Raw genomic sequence first — 16,594 nt, forward strand, 5'->3', positions numbered from 1 at the left:
CAAAAAGCCATACCTCCGACGTGGAAACAAGGCCAAGTGACTCAACTATGCACGAAAACACAGGAACTGGGGTGCAGAAAAATGGCAGCAGGTGCTCTGGACTGATGAGTCAAAATCTGAAATATTTGGCTGTAGCAGAAGGCAGTTTGTTCGCCGAAGGGCTGGAGAGAGGTACACCAATGAGTGTCTGCAGGCAACAGTGAAGCATGGTGGAGGTTCCTTGCAAGTTTGGGGCTGCATTTCTGCAAATGGAGTTGGGGATTTGGTCAGAATTAATGGTCTCCTCAATGCTGAGAAGTACAGGCAGATACTTATCCATCATGCAATACCATCAGGGAGGCAGCTGATTGGCCCCAAATTTATTCTGCAGCATGACAACGACCCCAAACATACAGCGAAAGTCATTAAGAACTATCTTCAGCGTAAAGAAGAACAAGGAGTCCTGGAAGTGATGGTATGGCCCCCACAGAGCCCTGATCTCAACATCATCGAGTCTGTCTGGGATTACATGAAGAGAGAGAAGCAACTGAGGCTGCCACAGAAGAACTGTGGTTAGTTCTCCAAGATGTTTGGGCCAACCTACCTGCCGAGTTCCTTCAAAAACTGTGTGCAAGTGTACCTAGAAGAATTGATGCTGTTTTGAAGGCAAAGGGTGGTCACACCAAATATTGATTTGATGTAGATTTTTCTTCTGTTCACTCACTTTGCATTTTGTTAATTGATAAATATAAACTATTAACATGTCTATTTTTGAAAGCATTCTTACTTTACAACATTTTTTCGCACCTGCCTAAAACTTTTGCACAGTACTGTATATCCCCCCTTAACAGCAAAGACATACTTTTTCAGTGTGTTCTCAATAGACTGGTTTCGTTTTATGTACAAATATGTTTTAACAATTTGACACTGGACAAAGACAGTCAGGAGTTTGCTAGGACTAAATTCATCTAATTGCCTTCCGCCACCTCCTCAAGTCCCATATGTTTAGACTGCACTTGTAGATCTTTTGATCAACCCCTCCTACTGTGCACTGGATTTCCCTGGCCTACACACCACGTTACTGGATCCTCAGCTAATACACTATCCTTGCACTATTGTACTACTAATATGTCATTGTAGACATAACTTTTATAATCCTAACTTGTTGCATCCCAGTTCATTTTGTATTTTAATAGTATTTGCATTTACTGTAAACTACACTGTATTTCAATATTAAGCTTGCATTGTAGCCCTGTACTGCCCTTTTACACCTGGATAAAAGCATCTGCCAAATAAATAATAATAATAATAATAATAATAATAATAATAATAATAATAATAATAGAACCCAGACGGGTCTCTCTGTCTCCCGACTGCCTTCCTCCCCGAGTGCTGTCTGCCCTGCCTCCTCTCTTTCTCCCTGCATTTGTTCCACAAACACACTGAGAGAGTTCCTCTATTTACACAGCTCCTCCGCCCTTCTTTCCTTCTCATCGGTGTGAGTGCTGTCTGCCCCTCCATTCCATTTCTGTCACCTTCATACACTGAGAGGATTCCTCGATCTGCACTGAACTGTTCCTGCTTTCTCATCAGTGACACTGAGTACCCCCTCTCTGTCTCCCTCTATCCTTTCACAAACACACACTGGGAAGGTGTTCATGTCCCTCTGAGACTACACGTGCACATCTAAAGTAGCTACAGTACTTACATAATAACAAGTTAAATGCACAATTACACAATATAGTGGGTAAGGTTATTCTTTTAATGAAAGAGAGAAATGTGCACTCTCCTAATTCTGTTGTCTCCTCTATTTTAGCTGGCAAGCCAAAGCCTGTCCTGACCCAGGAGCCTGCAGGAGAGATATTTGAAGGAGACACAGTGACTCTGAGCTGTGTGGTTGAGGGGGGCTCTGATGGCTGGAGATATCTCTGGTACAAAGACAGGCAGTACAGCACTCCAGTGTACCAGACTAACAGCAGCAGTGGAACTGGAGCCGGATACACAATCAGTGCTGCTGCTCTGTCCCACAGTGGAGAGTACTGGTGTGGAGCTGAAAGAGGGAGCAACCCGTTTAACTCAGACTACAGCAGTGCTGTCAATATACAAGTATCAGGTGAGTAACTGAAATCTTTTTGTACAACTCAATTGATACTATTATAGACTGCAGAATAGGAGAGATCACATGAAGCCAGTTTTCTTTTAGTTTGGATATGACATATGGTAGCATTCCATTTTTCTTTAGTTATTTTTTTTGTCCCACATCGGTATGTCCGAAATGTAGCTATTTAAAGAGTGCTAACCAATCACAATAACCAATTGTTATAACCTAATTGCTAATCAGGCCATGTGTTATAGTTCAAACAAGTTAAGAACCAAAATATTCTTAGCTCAAAAATGAGGCGGGGGGGTGGGGGCAATAAAGCAAATAAAATATATGAAAATGGTATGGTATGGTTTAGCACTTAAAAAGGGTGTGTGCAAACAAAATTGCCCACAAAGGAACAGGTATCTGTATAAATGCACCACACAGGTGGATGGATGCAGGAGCAGACAGACCCCCCTTAAATATCTAGGATCTGATATTCTCAGTAACCTAAATAATAATCTAAATAATGGAATAGCAAGTTTCATGACGGTTGGATAACTGATTCTCCAGATATAAGAAAAAAAAAAGTATGACCGCCTCCCCAGCATAGGTACAGTGTCTGCAAACACTTAAGGCTGGATCGTACTTCAGACCGACAATTTGTGTTTGGAGTCGAGGGTCTCTGACCCTGTATAACAGGTCGGAATTACGTCATTCACACTCTTGTGTATTTTCTGGAAAGTCGTACATCCTTGTCTCATGTGTCTGCGACCTGAAATCGCATGGGGTTAGATGATATAGAAAACTTTCAAAATTTGCTGCATGGTCGTACACTGGTAACCATCATGGAGCAAGACTTCGAGGAACTTTTAATAGAAGAAGTTCGTAAACATCCACATTTATATAACCACTCACTAAGGGGCATATTCTCAAAGGACTTAAGTGCCTCGTAAGGGTATTTACGCACATGAAGGGTTTACGCAGGGTCGGAGCTGCTAGTTGCATTCTGGAACAAGAGTGAGAAAAGCACGCACACATCTGCTGCACAAATACGTGCTTCAGGGCGCGCAGGATTAAAAGTAGGCGTGGTTTACCTAAAAATAGGAGATCCCACAGATACGCGGAAGATATTCGTATTCTGAAATGGCAAAAGATGAGGAGACACCACGCGTAAACTACTCGGCCTGAGAGCAGGAGTAAGGGGCGTGTAGGAGCTTCAGCCTAGCAGCTATGAGTAGTAAACACAGTTGAAGACAACCACAATTATGATAAAAACACAAACACTATGTGAAACAGTTGTCGTTAGCAATAATAAATTATTAACTTGTGTCTATTGATATATTTTATAACAATGTACATGTTTACTTCTGTTTTAAATGTTTCAAACGTTAATGTTATTTTAGATGATCTGGGCTGGTAATTAACATGTTTAATTCAAACCGGAGATCTCCAAGCTATAGGGCACATCTCTGTAACCGGCGATTGTTAAACTACATCTTTTTTTTCTCGTTTTTTTAATATCGATACCCCACACGAAAACTGTTTTAATATGAATATCTTAACTAATTAACAAGGTGGTGACCAAGTGCCCTAATAAGTGACGAGTAATGCTAGCTGGCTGACATCATTGATTCATGTTAAACAAATATGCATGCCATGTAAACAATTCATACAATTAATTGAAGTTATACAAATCAACGTGAGAATGAAGCCACCCTCTCATTCCAATTGCAACAATTGATAGTAGGACATTCAGTTTAAGATTTTACAAAATAGTGCTGGGTTTGTTTTTTGTGGGGGGTTTCTAGCATTGCTGATAGAATACTCTAATATCCTCCAAAATGTATTTTGATTTGTGTATTTAACCTACTTTCACTTATTCAGCATAGTTTCAGGGAGGTATTATTTTTTTGGCCAGGCTTATGTTTGTTGTTGAAAGGACATTTTCTTTTGATCTTTAAAACAAATGTTTTGTGAGCGTCTGGAACCAACTCCCACAGTAATGTTGTTGAAGCTGACACCCTGGGATCCTTCAAGAAGCTGCTTGATGAGATTCTGGGATCAATAAGCTACTAACAACCAAACGAGCAAGATGGGCTGAATGGCCTCCTCTCGTTTGTAAACTTTCTTATGTTCTTATGTTATAGCTCAAATTATAGTGGACATGTTAAATACTGTTAGTTGTGTGAGAAATGCTAGTCAAACACAACCTCCAGGCACCTTTACTTGGCCATTAAGAGGCATGTCTTTGTTCAAGCCATATTAGTATTCCAGAATCCGTGGAGCGGCAATCCGCACCCACAGCCAGCTATGCAGCACAGATTTCTGTATGAGAATGTGCGTATTGTGGGGGTGTGTATCTCGCGTGTAGATCCAGGCTACACAGGGTTTACACGCTTTTTTGAGAATAGACCTCTTAAAAATATAGAGATGCCTAAATAATAGAAACAGCATTGGTGTGTATTATATGATATATTTTCATGAACTTGTGATGCTCTGTCTACCATTAACCCCTTCTGGTGATGAAATCCCCTGTGAAGGGATTAAAGAAAAAGGCTTCATAACAGGAGGTCCCTGGTTCTAATCCCCGCTCAGCCACTGACTCACTGTGTGTGACCCTGTGTGGCAAAGTGGCCGATTGTGTACAGGTGCAGGAGTGATGCAGTGCGCAATGAACAAACAGAGAATTGTAATCCAGTGGGAAACAGGTTTTTAATGATTATAGTCCTGGTCTGGTGACCAAACAAAAACTCCAGGCAATACACAACAATGTGTACTGCACTGGAATAAATCAACGGGTTACAGACCCAAATAATAAATACACGTATCTCTCCCACATTGTACAAAACACGGTCACCAGTCCTGGGTGTGTGCTGTAGTGCTCGTGGTGGGTGATACAGTTTATTTTGTGAAAGTGGTGAAGTGCCGTTCCGGCTTTGTGCTGGCCCAAGGCGACAGCTCCGGATACGTGTTAGCCATCTAGTGATTTACAAAAAAAAAGACAATTACTAACAGCGACAAAGCAAACAAAAACACTCAAATACTTTTTCGTTTAGAGTTTCTCCCGGTCCTTCCAGTTTCTCTCTTTTTTAAACCAAGCAAAGGAGTAGATTGAGATTCTCCGTCCCCCTTTATGCTATCACACATGACCCCTTGGTAAACGAGTGCAGCTGTCTCTACTGTCTGCAGCTGCTACGTCGTTTCCCTTCCGGGTCAATACGTTCCTGCAACGGAGTCTCGCTTTCTTCCAGTCTGACCGACTTCCCGGCCCAGGGAAAGAACTGTCAGGCCAGAGGGAGATTTACAACCAAAACTCATTGTATTTCTGTCACACCCTGTCACTTAACCTCCTTATGCCCCGTCCTTCAGATGAGACATAAAAAGGAGGTCCTATTGTAAGTGACTGCAGCAGTTGTTGATGCATAGTTCACCTCCTAGTCTCTAAGCCGCTTTAGATAAAAGCGTCTGCTAAATGAATAAATTATAGTGGAAGCGGTCATCTGCTTTTTTCCATATATCTGGAGAATCTCTTATGCAATTGTCAGGACTCTTGGAATTAAGCTTATTTAGCAGAAGTTATTGAGAATATGGCATTCTGGGGATATAAGGTTGTGTCTGTCTGTCCGTACATCTGTCACCCCCAGCTGTTAGCAGCATTTCCTCTGCCAGAATGTGCAAACCCCACTGTCAGCCTACCCGCTGCCAGTGGTACAACACGAGGAGGACAGCATTTCCGCTGCCAGGGATACAACACGAGGAGGACAGCATTTCCACTGCCAGGGATACAACACGAGGAGGACAGCATTTCTGATGCCAGGGGTACAACACGAGGAGGACAGCATTTCCGCTGCCAGGGATACAACACGAGGAGGACAGCATTTCCGCTGCCAGGGGTACAACACGAGGAGGACAGCATTTCCGCTGCCAGGGATACAACACGAGGAGGACAGCATTTCCGCTGCCAGGGGTACAACACGAGGAGGACAGCATTTCCGCTGCCAGGGGTACAACACAAGGAGGACAGCCTTTCCACTGCCAGGGGTACAACACGAGGAGGACAACATTTCCGCTGCCAGGGGTACAGCACGAGGAGGACAGCATTTCCTCTGCCAGGGATACAACACGAGGAGGACAGCATTTCCGCTGCCAGGGGTACAACACGAGGAGGACAGCATTTCCGCTGCCAAGGATACAACACGAGGAGGACAGCATTTCCGCTGCCAGGGGTACAACACGAGGAGGACAGCATTTCCGCTGCCAGGGGTACAACACAAGGAGGACAGCCTTTCCACTGCCAGGGGTACAACACGAGGAGGACAACATTTCCGCTGCCAGGGGTACAGCACGAGGAGGACAGCATTTCCTCTGTCAGCGTTGTCACTGGCAGCAGTTCCGCAACCAGAATTGCCACATGTGGGCCCATGGAAGCCCCCGTTCTTTGCCCAGAAGTACCTCTGTGATTTTCGGGACTTTAAGGGAGGAGGTGGACTTTGAGGCCATGTGTGCTACACACAAGGGGGAGATATGTGACGGGGTCACCCCCGTCCCTGGATGTATTTTGGTTTATTGGGTTTAGTGTGGGTTATGTAGCACGGGTGATTTAAAATGCATATTTGTATTTGGGCACAGGGATTGCACAAATTGCACATCCGGTAAAGGCACTCTGCCCGGAGTGCAGGATGTACCCTATAGCTTGGAGATTGCCGGTTCGAATCCAAGCTATGCCACTGCTGACCGTGAACAGGAGTTCCCAGGGGGCAGTGCACAATTGGCCAAGCGCTGCCTGGGCTGCGTAGGGGTTAGGTTGGCTGTGTAGTCCTTGGCTCACCGCACACCAGCGACCCCTGTGGCTGGCAGGGCGCCTGCAGGCTGGCCTGTACGCTGTAAGTTCTGGATATGGCAGCACGGTGGGCTTGCAGAGTGAAAAAAAAAGCGGACGGCTGATGGCACTAGTTTCGGAAGACGCAAGTGCTCGTGATTTACAAAAAAACAACGAGTACAGAGAGATGCAGGCTTTTATGCAGGTGACCATCTCCCGATTAGCAACCAATGAAATCACTTAATTCGGGAGATGGCCACCTTCTGCACAAGGTTTTTTTAATTATTCCACTCTCACCTCTGCCAGAACACATTTTAAATAAAACAATAACAAACAAAATGCACGGCTACGCCGTCATATTTACAAAACAATAAATAAATACAAAAACAATACCCACGGTGCTTCGTCGTCATCTATACATAAATACATACCAATAATAATAATAATAATAATAATAATACAAAACTGTGGCAATGTGCCCCGCCCCTGTGTGCATTTGTGTGCTGCGTGTTGCGTGTGTAAATGTTGGTGTATAGTCATTGGTACACGGGATATAAACGGGTCTGTGTTTCACGTGTGAGTTAAAATTGTATAATTAGATTTATCACTTCACGTGCATTTAAAGTATGTAATAATATGTGAGCACGGGGTTGCACAGAATTAATTCATGTGCTGGGATTCAAGTGAATAATTAATTAGTAATTGAATCCCAGCACAACAGTATATATAGATGCACATTTCTTTCACTCGGGGTTGGGTGTTCGAGAGTGGAGAACGGGTGAGAGAGAAGGAGAACGTAAAGTGAAGTAAAATAATAATCTATAAGTGTTTGTACTCATCGTGTTTGTTTGTCTCTCCGTGCACCGTTTGTTAAGTGTTTAGTACGTTTTGTTTGTCTATTTATTTTGGTGCAAGTGCCGTGTCCTGTTTTGTGTTCCAACCTTTTATTTTCTGTTCTGTTTATTAAATGCTGAGTGAAACCATTCGCTCAGCTCCACCAAAACACACCTCTCTGTCTGTTTATTTCCTGCTTCTGGTCTGACGCCACCCACTCCGGCCGTCTTTGTGACACGTGGTGTCATCGTGGGATAACAGCGCCTCCAAGCGTCAGACCAGGAGAGGGGGTTTTGTGTTTAAAAAAAAAAAAAACAAAAACAAAAACACAGGACTGTTTTCAAAAAAAAAAAAAAAGTGAAAATGGAAGGCTGGAGAGACGGCTGCCGGGACCTGGAGGACCTCCTCGGGGGCCTCGAGGACCAAGGCTGGTGCATGGCCTGTGGGGTCTACGGACACACGGTGGCGATCTGCCCCTTCCAAGGTGAGGAGGAGGTGGAACCGGCCCAGGAGAGGAAGGTAGGGAGGAGGAGTAAGAAGAGAAGGGGGAAAGGAAAGCTGCAGCAGCAACAGCAACCACAACACCAGCCGGAGGAACAGCAGCCCGGGTGTTACTGCTGCGCTGAGCCTGGGCATTCCAGCACCAACTGCCCCTGGTACCCCCTCGGACAGCTACCCCAACTATGCCCCATCTGCAGAGGTGAGCACTTCGTGGCCTGCTGCCCTGTCCATCAGGAGAGGGAGGAGCAGGGGTCGCCTCAGTCTCCACCACCAGCAGGGGGAGGTAGACTGCTGCTCCCACCGCCCCAACCACAAATGCAACAGCGGCCAGAGGAGCCAGAGAACATGTTCCCCTGGTGCACCTGGTGCGGAAAGGTGGATCACCGCTGGAGGGACTGCTCCGAGGTGCCACCGAGCTGGTGCGGGCGATGTGAGGAAGGGGGACACGACTGGTCGGGATGCCCCTATGCCAGCTCGCCAGTACCTGAGTGGGAGGCGCCTGAGCGTCCACAGCCCAAGCGGGAGGAGCCTGAGCGTCCACAGCCCAAGCGGGAGGAGCCTGAGCGTCCACAGCCCAAGGGGGAGGAGCCTGAGCGTCCACAGCCCAAGCGTGAGGAGCCCGAACGTCCTACGCCTGAGTGGGAGGAGCCCGAACGTCCTACGCCTGAGTGGGGGGAGCCCGAACGTCCACAGCCCAAGAGGGGGGAGTCGGTGCGTCCACAGCCCACAAGGGAGGAGTCGGTGCGTCCACAGCCCACAAGGGAGGAGTCGGTGCGTCCACAGCCCACAAGGGAGGAGTCGGTGCGTCCACAGCCCAAAAGGGAGGAGTCGGTGCGTCCACAGCCCAAAAGGGAGGAGTTGGTGCGTCCACAGCCCGAAGAGAGGGAAGTCGGGGCTTCCACAGCCCTAGAACCCAAGCTGCCAGCAGAGGGAGAATGCCTGCTGGTTCCACCTCCACCAGCAGAGGGAGAATGCCTGCTGGTTTCCCCATCACAACCAGCAGAGGAAGAATGCCTTCTGGTTTCCCCTTCAAAGGCGGAGCCGCACCAGTTCCCTGCAAGAGAGGCAGAGCAGCACCAGTCCCCTGGAAAAGGGGGAGACTACACGCTGCTCCCACCTCCATCGGCAGGAGACTACACGCTGCTCCCACCTTCACCGGCAGGAGCAGAGCAGCCGGAGCTGCCTCTGCCTCCGCCACCTTCACTGGCAGGAGCAGAGCAGCAGGAGCTGCCTCTACCTCCGCCACCTCCACCGGCAGGAGCAGAGCAGCAGGAGCTGCCTCTGCCTCCGCCACCTCCACCGGCAGGAGCAGAGCAGCAGGAGCTGCCTCTGCCTCCGCCACCTCCACCGGCAGGAGCAGAGCAGCAGGAGCTGCCTCTGCCTCCGCCACCTCCACCGGCAGGAGCAGAGCAGCAGGAGCTGCCTCTGCCTCCGCCACCTCCACCGGCAGGAGCAGAGCAGCAGGAGCTGCCTCTGCCTCCGCCACCTCCACCGGCAGGAGCAGAGCAGCAGGAGCTGCCTCTGCCTCCGCCACCTCCACCGGCAGGAGCAGAGCAGCAGGAGCTGCCTCTACCTCCGCCACCATCAGGGGGAGAGGAGCAGGAGCTGCCTCTCCCTTTACAAGAAAGACCAGGACGTGAAGCTGGCGGCCCTCAGCAGCCCTTGCATAGGCTGCTGAGGGAAGCATGGGGAAGAACCGCCCGGCCGCAGAGGCCGAGAAGAGGGCCAACACCCGCACCCCAGCTTGTCCTGACTCCCTGCCTCGCTTCGCCCAAGGATGTCTGCCTCGCTTCGCCCAAGGATGCCTGCCTCGCTTCGCCCAAGGATGCCTGCCTCGCTTCGCCCAAGGATGCCTGCCTCGCATCGCCCAAGGATGCCTGCCTCGCATCGCCCAAGGATGCCTGCCACGCTTCGCCCAAAGATGCCTGTCTGGCATCGCCTGGGGCTGCCTGTCGCTCCGCATCGCCTGGGGCTGTCTGTCGCTCCGCATCGCCTGGGGCTGCCTGTCGCTCCGCATCGCCTGGGGCTGCCTGTCGCTCCGCATCGCCTGGGGCTGCCTGTCGCTCCGCATCGCCTGGGGTTGCCAGCCGCGCCGCATCGCCTGGGGTTGCCAGCCGCTCCGCATCGCCTGGGGCTGCCAGTTGCTCCGTATCGCAGCAGGAAGTACTGTGGCCGGAACCCCACCAAGGGGAGCTGCCGGCCACGAAGAAGGTGGGGGAGGTCAGGAGACCTGCTCCTACTGCAGCAGTTTCGCTGCCGGAGATCGTGGGGGAGGTCAGGAGACCTGCTCCCACTGCAGCAGTTTCGCTGCCGGAGATCGTGGGGGAGGTCAGGAGACCTGCTCCCACTGCAGCAGTTTCGCTGCCGGAGATCGTGGGGGAGGTCCGGAGACCTGCTCCCACTGCAGCAGTTTTGCTGCCGGAGATCGTGGGGGAGGTCCGGAGACCTGCTCCCACTGCAGCAGTTTCGCTGCCGGAGATTGTGGGGGAGGTCCGGAGACCTGCTCCCACTGCAGCTTCTTCGCTGCCGGAAGTACTGTGGTCGGAGCCCCACCAAAGGGAGCTACCGGCTACAAAGACAGGGGGAGAGGTCAGGAGACCACTTTCCCCAGCAGCAGTTTCGCTGCAGGAGTGGACCAGCATGCTGTCAGCCGTGCCACTACCGGCAGGGGTGCTGACAGCATTGCCAGCCATGGGCCCACTGAAGCCTCCCTTCCCAGCCCGAGACTTTGTCCTGGACTGCTGGATTTTTAAGGGGGGAGGTGGCCGTTGAGGCCATGTGTGCTGAGCACAAGGGGGGGTATATGTGGCAATGTGCCCCGCCCCTCTGTGCATTTGTGTGCTGCGTGTTGCGTGTGTAAATGTTGGTGTATAGTCATTGGTACACGGGATATAAACGGGTCTGTGTTTCACGTGTGAGTTAAAATTGTATAATTAGATTTAGGCACGGGATTGCACTATCACTTCACGTGCATTTAAAGTATGTAATAATATGTGAGCACGGGGTTGCACAGAATTAATTCACGTGCTAGGATTCAAGTGAATAATTAATCTCAATTACTAATAATTAATTAGTAATTGAGAGAGAGAGAGAGAGATTTTGATTTTAAATCCCTTTATTGAACAACACAAAAGAAAAACAACAAAACATTAAAATAACATAAATAAAACGAGTAAATTCCAGCACTGGTCATAATAGAACAAGAATAAAACACAGATAAATAACTGAAAGATTCTAAAAACAGCAAAAAAACCTAAAAACACACCAACAATTTTAAAAATTAAACATTAGCATGCCATCTTCACCCACTGCACACACCCCATCCTCAATACACCACCTCATCATAAAATTATCCATATCATTCATGATGCTGTAATAAGAAAAATCAGCTTTTACCCTGGTTACAACCAGAACTCTAAAAACACACAGGGCATCATCTATACCAGTGCTAGATAATCTGTTCTTACGGGATTTTAAAATCGCCAGCTTCGCTTGACCCAGGAGAAAATTAATCAGGGCACACCGATGACGATATTTAAAAGAATACTTAATACTTAAAATTAATAACTCTTTAGTAAAACGCACCCCTTCTAGAAAAATAAAAAAAGGCCGGAGTCGTGGGCAGTCTGTAAAAAGGTGAAACACAGTTTCCACGGCGAGACAGAAGGGGCACTGCTCCCCCACACCTGGGTCAACTCGGCTCAGCCAGCGGTTCGTGGCAACAATGCCATGCAACACTCGCCACTGCAGGTCCCCGGAGCGCTTGGGCAGAGGCAGCTTGTACAGCACCCTCCAGGACGGCCGCACAGACTCCTCCATCGCCAGGTGAGCCCTCCACTTGGTATCAGTCAGGTCTTTAAGTCTGTGATAATGCCAGGTATTAACCACAGTGCCGTACAGCTGCCTTTTCTCTGCAGAGTGAAACTGTAAATTGGTCTCTTCATCCAGGGATAACAGCATCCCGGGCCGCTCCCCCCCTCCTCCTCCTCCTCCGGCAGTGCAGGGGAGAGCAGCACTGAGGGGAAATCAGGCTCACGCTCCGGGGCCTGCCTCTCTGAGAAGCACTGCGCCACGAACTTCAACACTGCTGGGCTCAGGGAGGCTCGGATCTCTCTCAGCACCCTCCCTATGAAGCGCACCGAGCGCAGACCCGACACTGCAGTCAACTCGGCCCCAGTCTTCCATCACCACTCAGTCCAGTCTACCAGGTGACCCAGGGTGGTGACTCCGGCCTGTAAAAACACTAAAAAAAGCTGTTTTGAATTAAAAGCATCAATGTTAAAAATTCTATTAAAAAACAAAGGCTCCTCAAAAATAAAACATGTACAGAGGCTTTCATCTGTCCTTAAAATCTTAATTAACCCCCAGGCATTTAACATGTTACTGTAAAAGCTTTCCAGCTCAGTTCTAATAACTTTACTGGGGGTCATTAAAAACAGCTGTCTGTCTAAGCCAAGCCCCCCAACCCTCTTGAGGAGGGACAAAGCCATGCCTCTCCAGCTCAGCTCAGGGGTGTACAGCAGTCTCTGGGCTGCCTGCAATCTGAACGCAGCGACCCGGGAGGGAATGTCAATCAGTCCCTGCCCTCCTTCGTCTCGGGGCAGGTACAGTACTGCTGGTTTCAGCCAGTGGTTTCCATCCCAAAAAAAATTAACTAGTTTTTTCTGGACTTGCTCCAGCAGCCCTGGGGGAGGGTCCAGACACATTAATCTGTTCCACAGCATGGACGCTACCAAGTTGTTAATCACAAGGACCCTCCCCCTGAAGGAGAGGCAGTTTAGCAGCCACTGCCAGCTCTGTAGCCTTCCTGCTACCTTCTCCAGCACCCCCTCCCAGTTTCGCTGCATGAATGCCTCAGTTCCTAAGTACACCCCCAGCACTTTTAATCCAGTTCTGTTCCACTCCAGCTTCTGTGGCAGGGACGGAGGAGGCTTTCTCAGCCAGCTCCCTGCGAGGAACGCTCCACTTTTGGCCCAATTCACCCGTGCTGAGGAGGCTCTTTCAAAGCCCCTCATGCATGACTCCAGCACCGCCACGTCTTTATCACTGGTTACAAACACATTCAGGTCATCAGTGTACACTGAGAGACGGACGGGCTGGGCGGAGGGGAGGGCAGGTATGGCCATGCCAGCGAGACGCTCCCTCAGCTGGTGTAGCAGCGGTTCAATGGAGATGGCGTAGAGCATCCCCAACAGAGAGCAGCCCTGTCTAATCCCTCTCTGCACTGGGAAGGGCTGGCTTAGACAATTATTAATCTTGACAAGGCTAAAAATATTAGAATATAAAATTTTAATATAAGAAATAAAAACAGGACCAAAACCAAATGCCTCTAGGGTGCGAAATAAAAAGCCATGGTCTACCCTGTCAAAAGCCTTCTCCTGGTCAAGCGACACCAGCCCAAAATCTAAGTTAAAAAGCTTAGATACATTAAAAAGATCTCTGATTAAAAACAAATTATCAAAAATTGAGCGTTTTGGTACACAGTATGTCTGGTCACTGTGCACCACAGTACCCATACACTCCCTAAGACGGCCAGCCAGAGCTTTGGAAAAGACCTTATAATCGCAGCACAGCAACGACACAGGACGCCAGTTCTTCAGCTCACAGAGGTCTCCTTTTTTGGGTAGTAAAGTCAGTACTGCGGCAGCTCAGAGGCAGCTCTCCCTCCGCCACACATTCATTCAGCACCTGGTATAGATAATTTCTAATGCAACTCCAGAAATGTTTATAGAATTCAGCAGGCAGCCCATCCAGCCCAGGTGCTGTTCCATTGGAGAGCTGTGTGACGGCGGTTGTGAGCTCCTCCAGTGTGATGACGGTGTCCAGGCCGTGGCTTTCCTCCTCACCCAGGTGAGGGAGACCTTCCAACAGCTGCTCCGTCTCCTGCTGGTCGCAGCCCTCAGCCTGGTACAGTTCTGAATAAAATGTCACCACGGCCTGATGAAGCTCCGCAGGGCTGGAGACCTCTCTCCCCCCGGGCAGCTTCAGAGTAAGCATTTGTTTTCTTTCAGCTTCTTTCTTCTCCAAGCTGAAGAAGAAGGTCGTGGGGGAGTCCATGTCTCTTAATTCCACAAATCTTGCTCTTACCAGGGACCCCTTGACCTTCTCCTCCAACAGGCTGCCCAGGCGCTGTTTCCTCTCTTTCAAACTGCGATAAGCCCCTTCCGTGCTCTGACCGCCCAGCTCTCTCTCAATCTCTAAAATCTCATTTTCTAGCTGGCTGGCCACTGCATTCAACTCACTAGTGACGTTCTGGGTGAATTGCTGACAGAATATTTTAATTTGGATTTTCCCCACATCCCACCACTGTCTCAAATTAGAAAAACATCTCTTTTCTTTTCTCCAGTTATTCCAAAATAGTTTGAATGTTTCCTTAAACTGTGTGTCTTGTAATAATTTAATATTAAAGTGCCAATAGGATTTGGAGTGCTGTGCAGTGGGTAAACACAAAACAGCTGTGATGAGAACTCACTAAAAACTTATCCATAAAGGAAGAAAAATAAAATAGCAATAAATAAATACAAAAAACAAGGGTAAAAGCTTTAAAATTGAATTGATCCATTAAAAACCTTTTGATTGCTCAACCATTTTTCTAGCAGTGCTTACAAACTTTTTCAAACGAAACCTTTTTCCTGTCAAATTCCTCGAAACTCGCTTTTCTTAACAGTACATTAGCAGACACTAAAAACAATTTCAAGTCAGGAAAGAAAAGTGGAATATCAACTCCCCTTTTACCCTTTGTGCAATCCATAAAATTAATAAACTGATCAAGCGAATACAGTTTCTTTTTTTTGGGCTGACTGACCTGGATGTCGGAGAGCATCGAGGTGTCAGAGAGCTCTCCCTCCTCATCCTCGTCTTCTCCCGCGAACGCCTCCCATTCCTCGGCCGAATCCTCCTCTCTGGCTCCCGACTCCTCTTCCTCCGGCCGTGAGGACTCTGCTGAGGGCAGGGCTATGGCGTCACTGGATGCTAGTCCAGCGCTACCACTAGCCTCCTTCCCTGTGCGGGGGAGCTCCGCAGCCACGGCCTGATCACCGCCGTCGCCGCCGCTCTCCCCCGGCCCCGACTCTCCGACAGCGGCAGCGCTGGGCTGAGACCCCGCATCACCACCAACCAGCGAGCCGTGGCTCGGCTCCCCAGGAGCAGCGAGTTGAGGCTCGCCGCTACCTTTGTGAGCCGCCACAGGGCCCCAGATAGACTCCCTCACAACCACTGCTTCAGCTCTTTTCTGCATTTTCTTTTTTTTAATCACAGCAGTAAAGCTCCCCTCAGGATCGGCAGTGGGTTCCTGTACGGTTGACTCTGTAGGAGGATCCGCTACTGTAGACTGCTCCTCCGCAGCAATCCTCTTCTTAATTCGGGGCGCAGGCACGGGCGTCTCCGCCGACTCCTCCACCTGTGCTCCCCGAACACCCTCAGCCTGACCAGCCCCCTGCCTTTCAGCGCTGTCCTCCGCCGCAGCCGCTGATCTGAGCTTAGGGCAGGCTTGCTTCATATGCCCTTCTTCGCCACAATGAAAACATTTCATTGTGTCCGAAGTTGCAAAAATAACACACTCTTTCCCCTCTATAATAAACCTCCAGGCTACATTAAGATCCTGCCCTGGGTTATGCGGCAATACAAACACTTGTCTACGAAAAGACATTACATGTTTCACCTCGGGGTTCTTACAGCCTAGCGGAATCATTCTAATCGGGGACATGATTTTACCGTATTTTGCCAATTCTCTTTCAATCACTACATTTGGAATAAAAGGGGGAACATTTGATAAAACCACTTTGTTTTAAAGAGGCTAATGATTATGTTTATCATGAAAGGCAGCTATGTGTTTGTGTTTCTGCAGAGCTGTTTAGCACACCCACTATGACAGTGATGCCTGATGCCTCAGTGTGGGAGGGAGAGGCTGTGACTCTCCAGTGTGAGGCTCAGATAAATAAACAGGGCACACAACTGCAGTACCGCTATATCAAAGACAATGGGGATCTGAGTGGAGCTCGATCACGGGATCCATACTCAATCCCAGCGGCAGAGCCGAGAGACACAGGGATCTACCAGTGTGAGGTGGAGGCAGCAGGGACGGGGCTGAAGAAAAGGAGTGGTTCTGTATCACTGACTGTGAGAGGTGAGTCATTGCTTCCTTTAGAGATCTTGCAGTGGTATTCTGCACTCACTGGTGGAATCAGAAGTTATACCAAAAGAAAGATATTTCACCAAAGACTTCTATAAGAAGTCCTTCTAGGTTTTTTAGGACATTTAGAAAGTCTTAAAATATTCTAACATTGAGCTGGAAAAAATATTTTTCAAAGCATGTTTTTGCCCTGTCAAGAAATAAAATACTAACGATCTGAATATTATAGCTTTTGTTCCCACTC

General features: G+C 48.7%; 1 protein-coding gene across 1 annotated transcript in view; it reads left to right on the forward strand.

Moving 5' to 3' along the window:
- Positions 1-1,961: 1,961 nt before the first annotated feature.
- The window catches only part of LOC131725009 (Fc receptor-like protein 3), a 141,893-nt gene continuing 127,260 nt past the window's right edge, over positions 1,962-16,594 (forward strand). The window contains exons 1-2 of the mRNA XM_059018308.1: positions 1,962-2,092; positions 16,066-16,344. Of these exons, the coding sequence (XP_058874291.1) occupies positions 16,086-16,344 (259 nt within the window). The 5' untranslated portion in view covers positions 1,962-2,092; positions 16,066-16,085. The remainder of the gene's footprint in view (positions 2,093-16,065; positions 16,345-16,594) is intronic.

Source organism: Acipenser ruthenus, chromosome 59 (genome assembly GCF_902713425.1).
Source record: "Acipenser ruthenus chromosome 59, fAciRut3.2 maternal haplotype, whole genome shotgun sequence".
NCBI classification, from domain to species: domain Eukaryota; kingdom Metazoa; phylum Chordata; class Actinopteri; order Acipenseriformes; family Acipenseridae; genus Acipenser; species Acipenser ruthenus.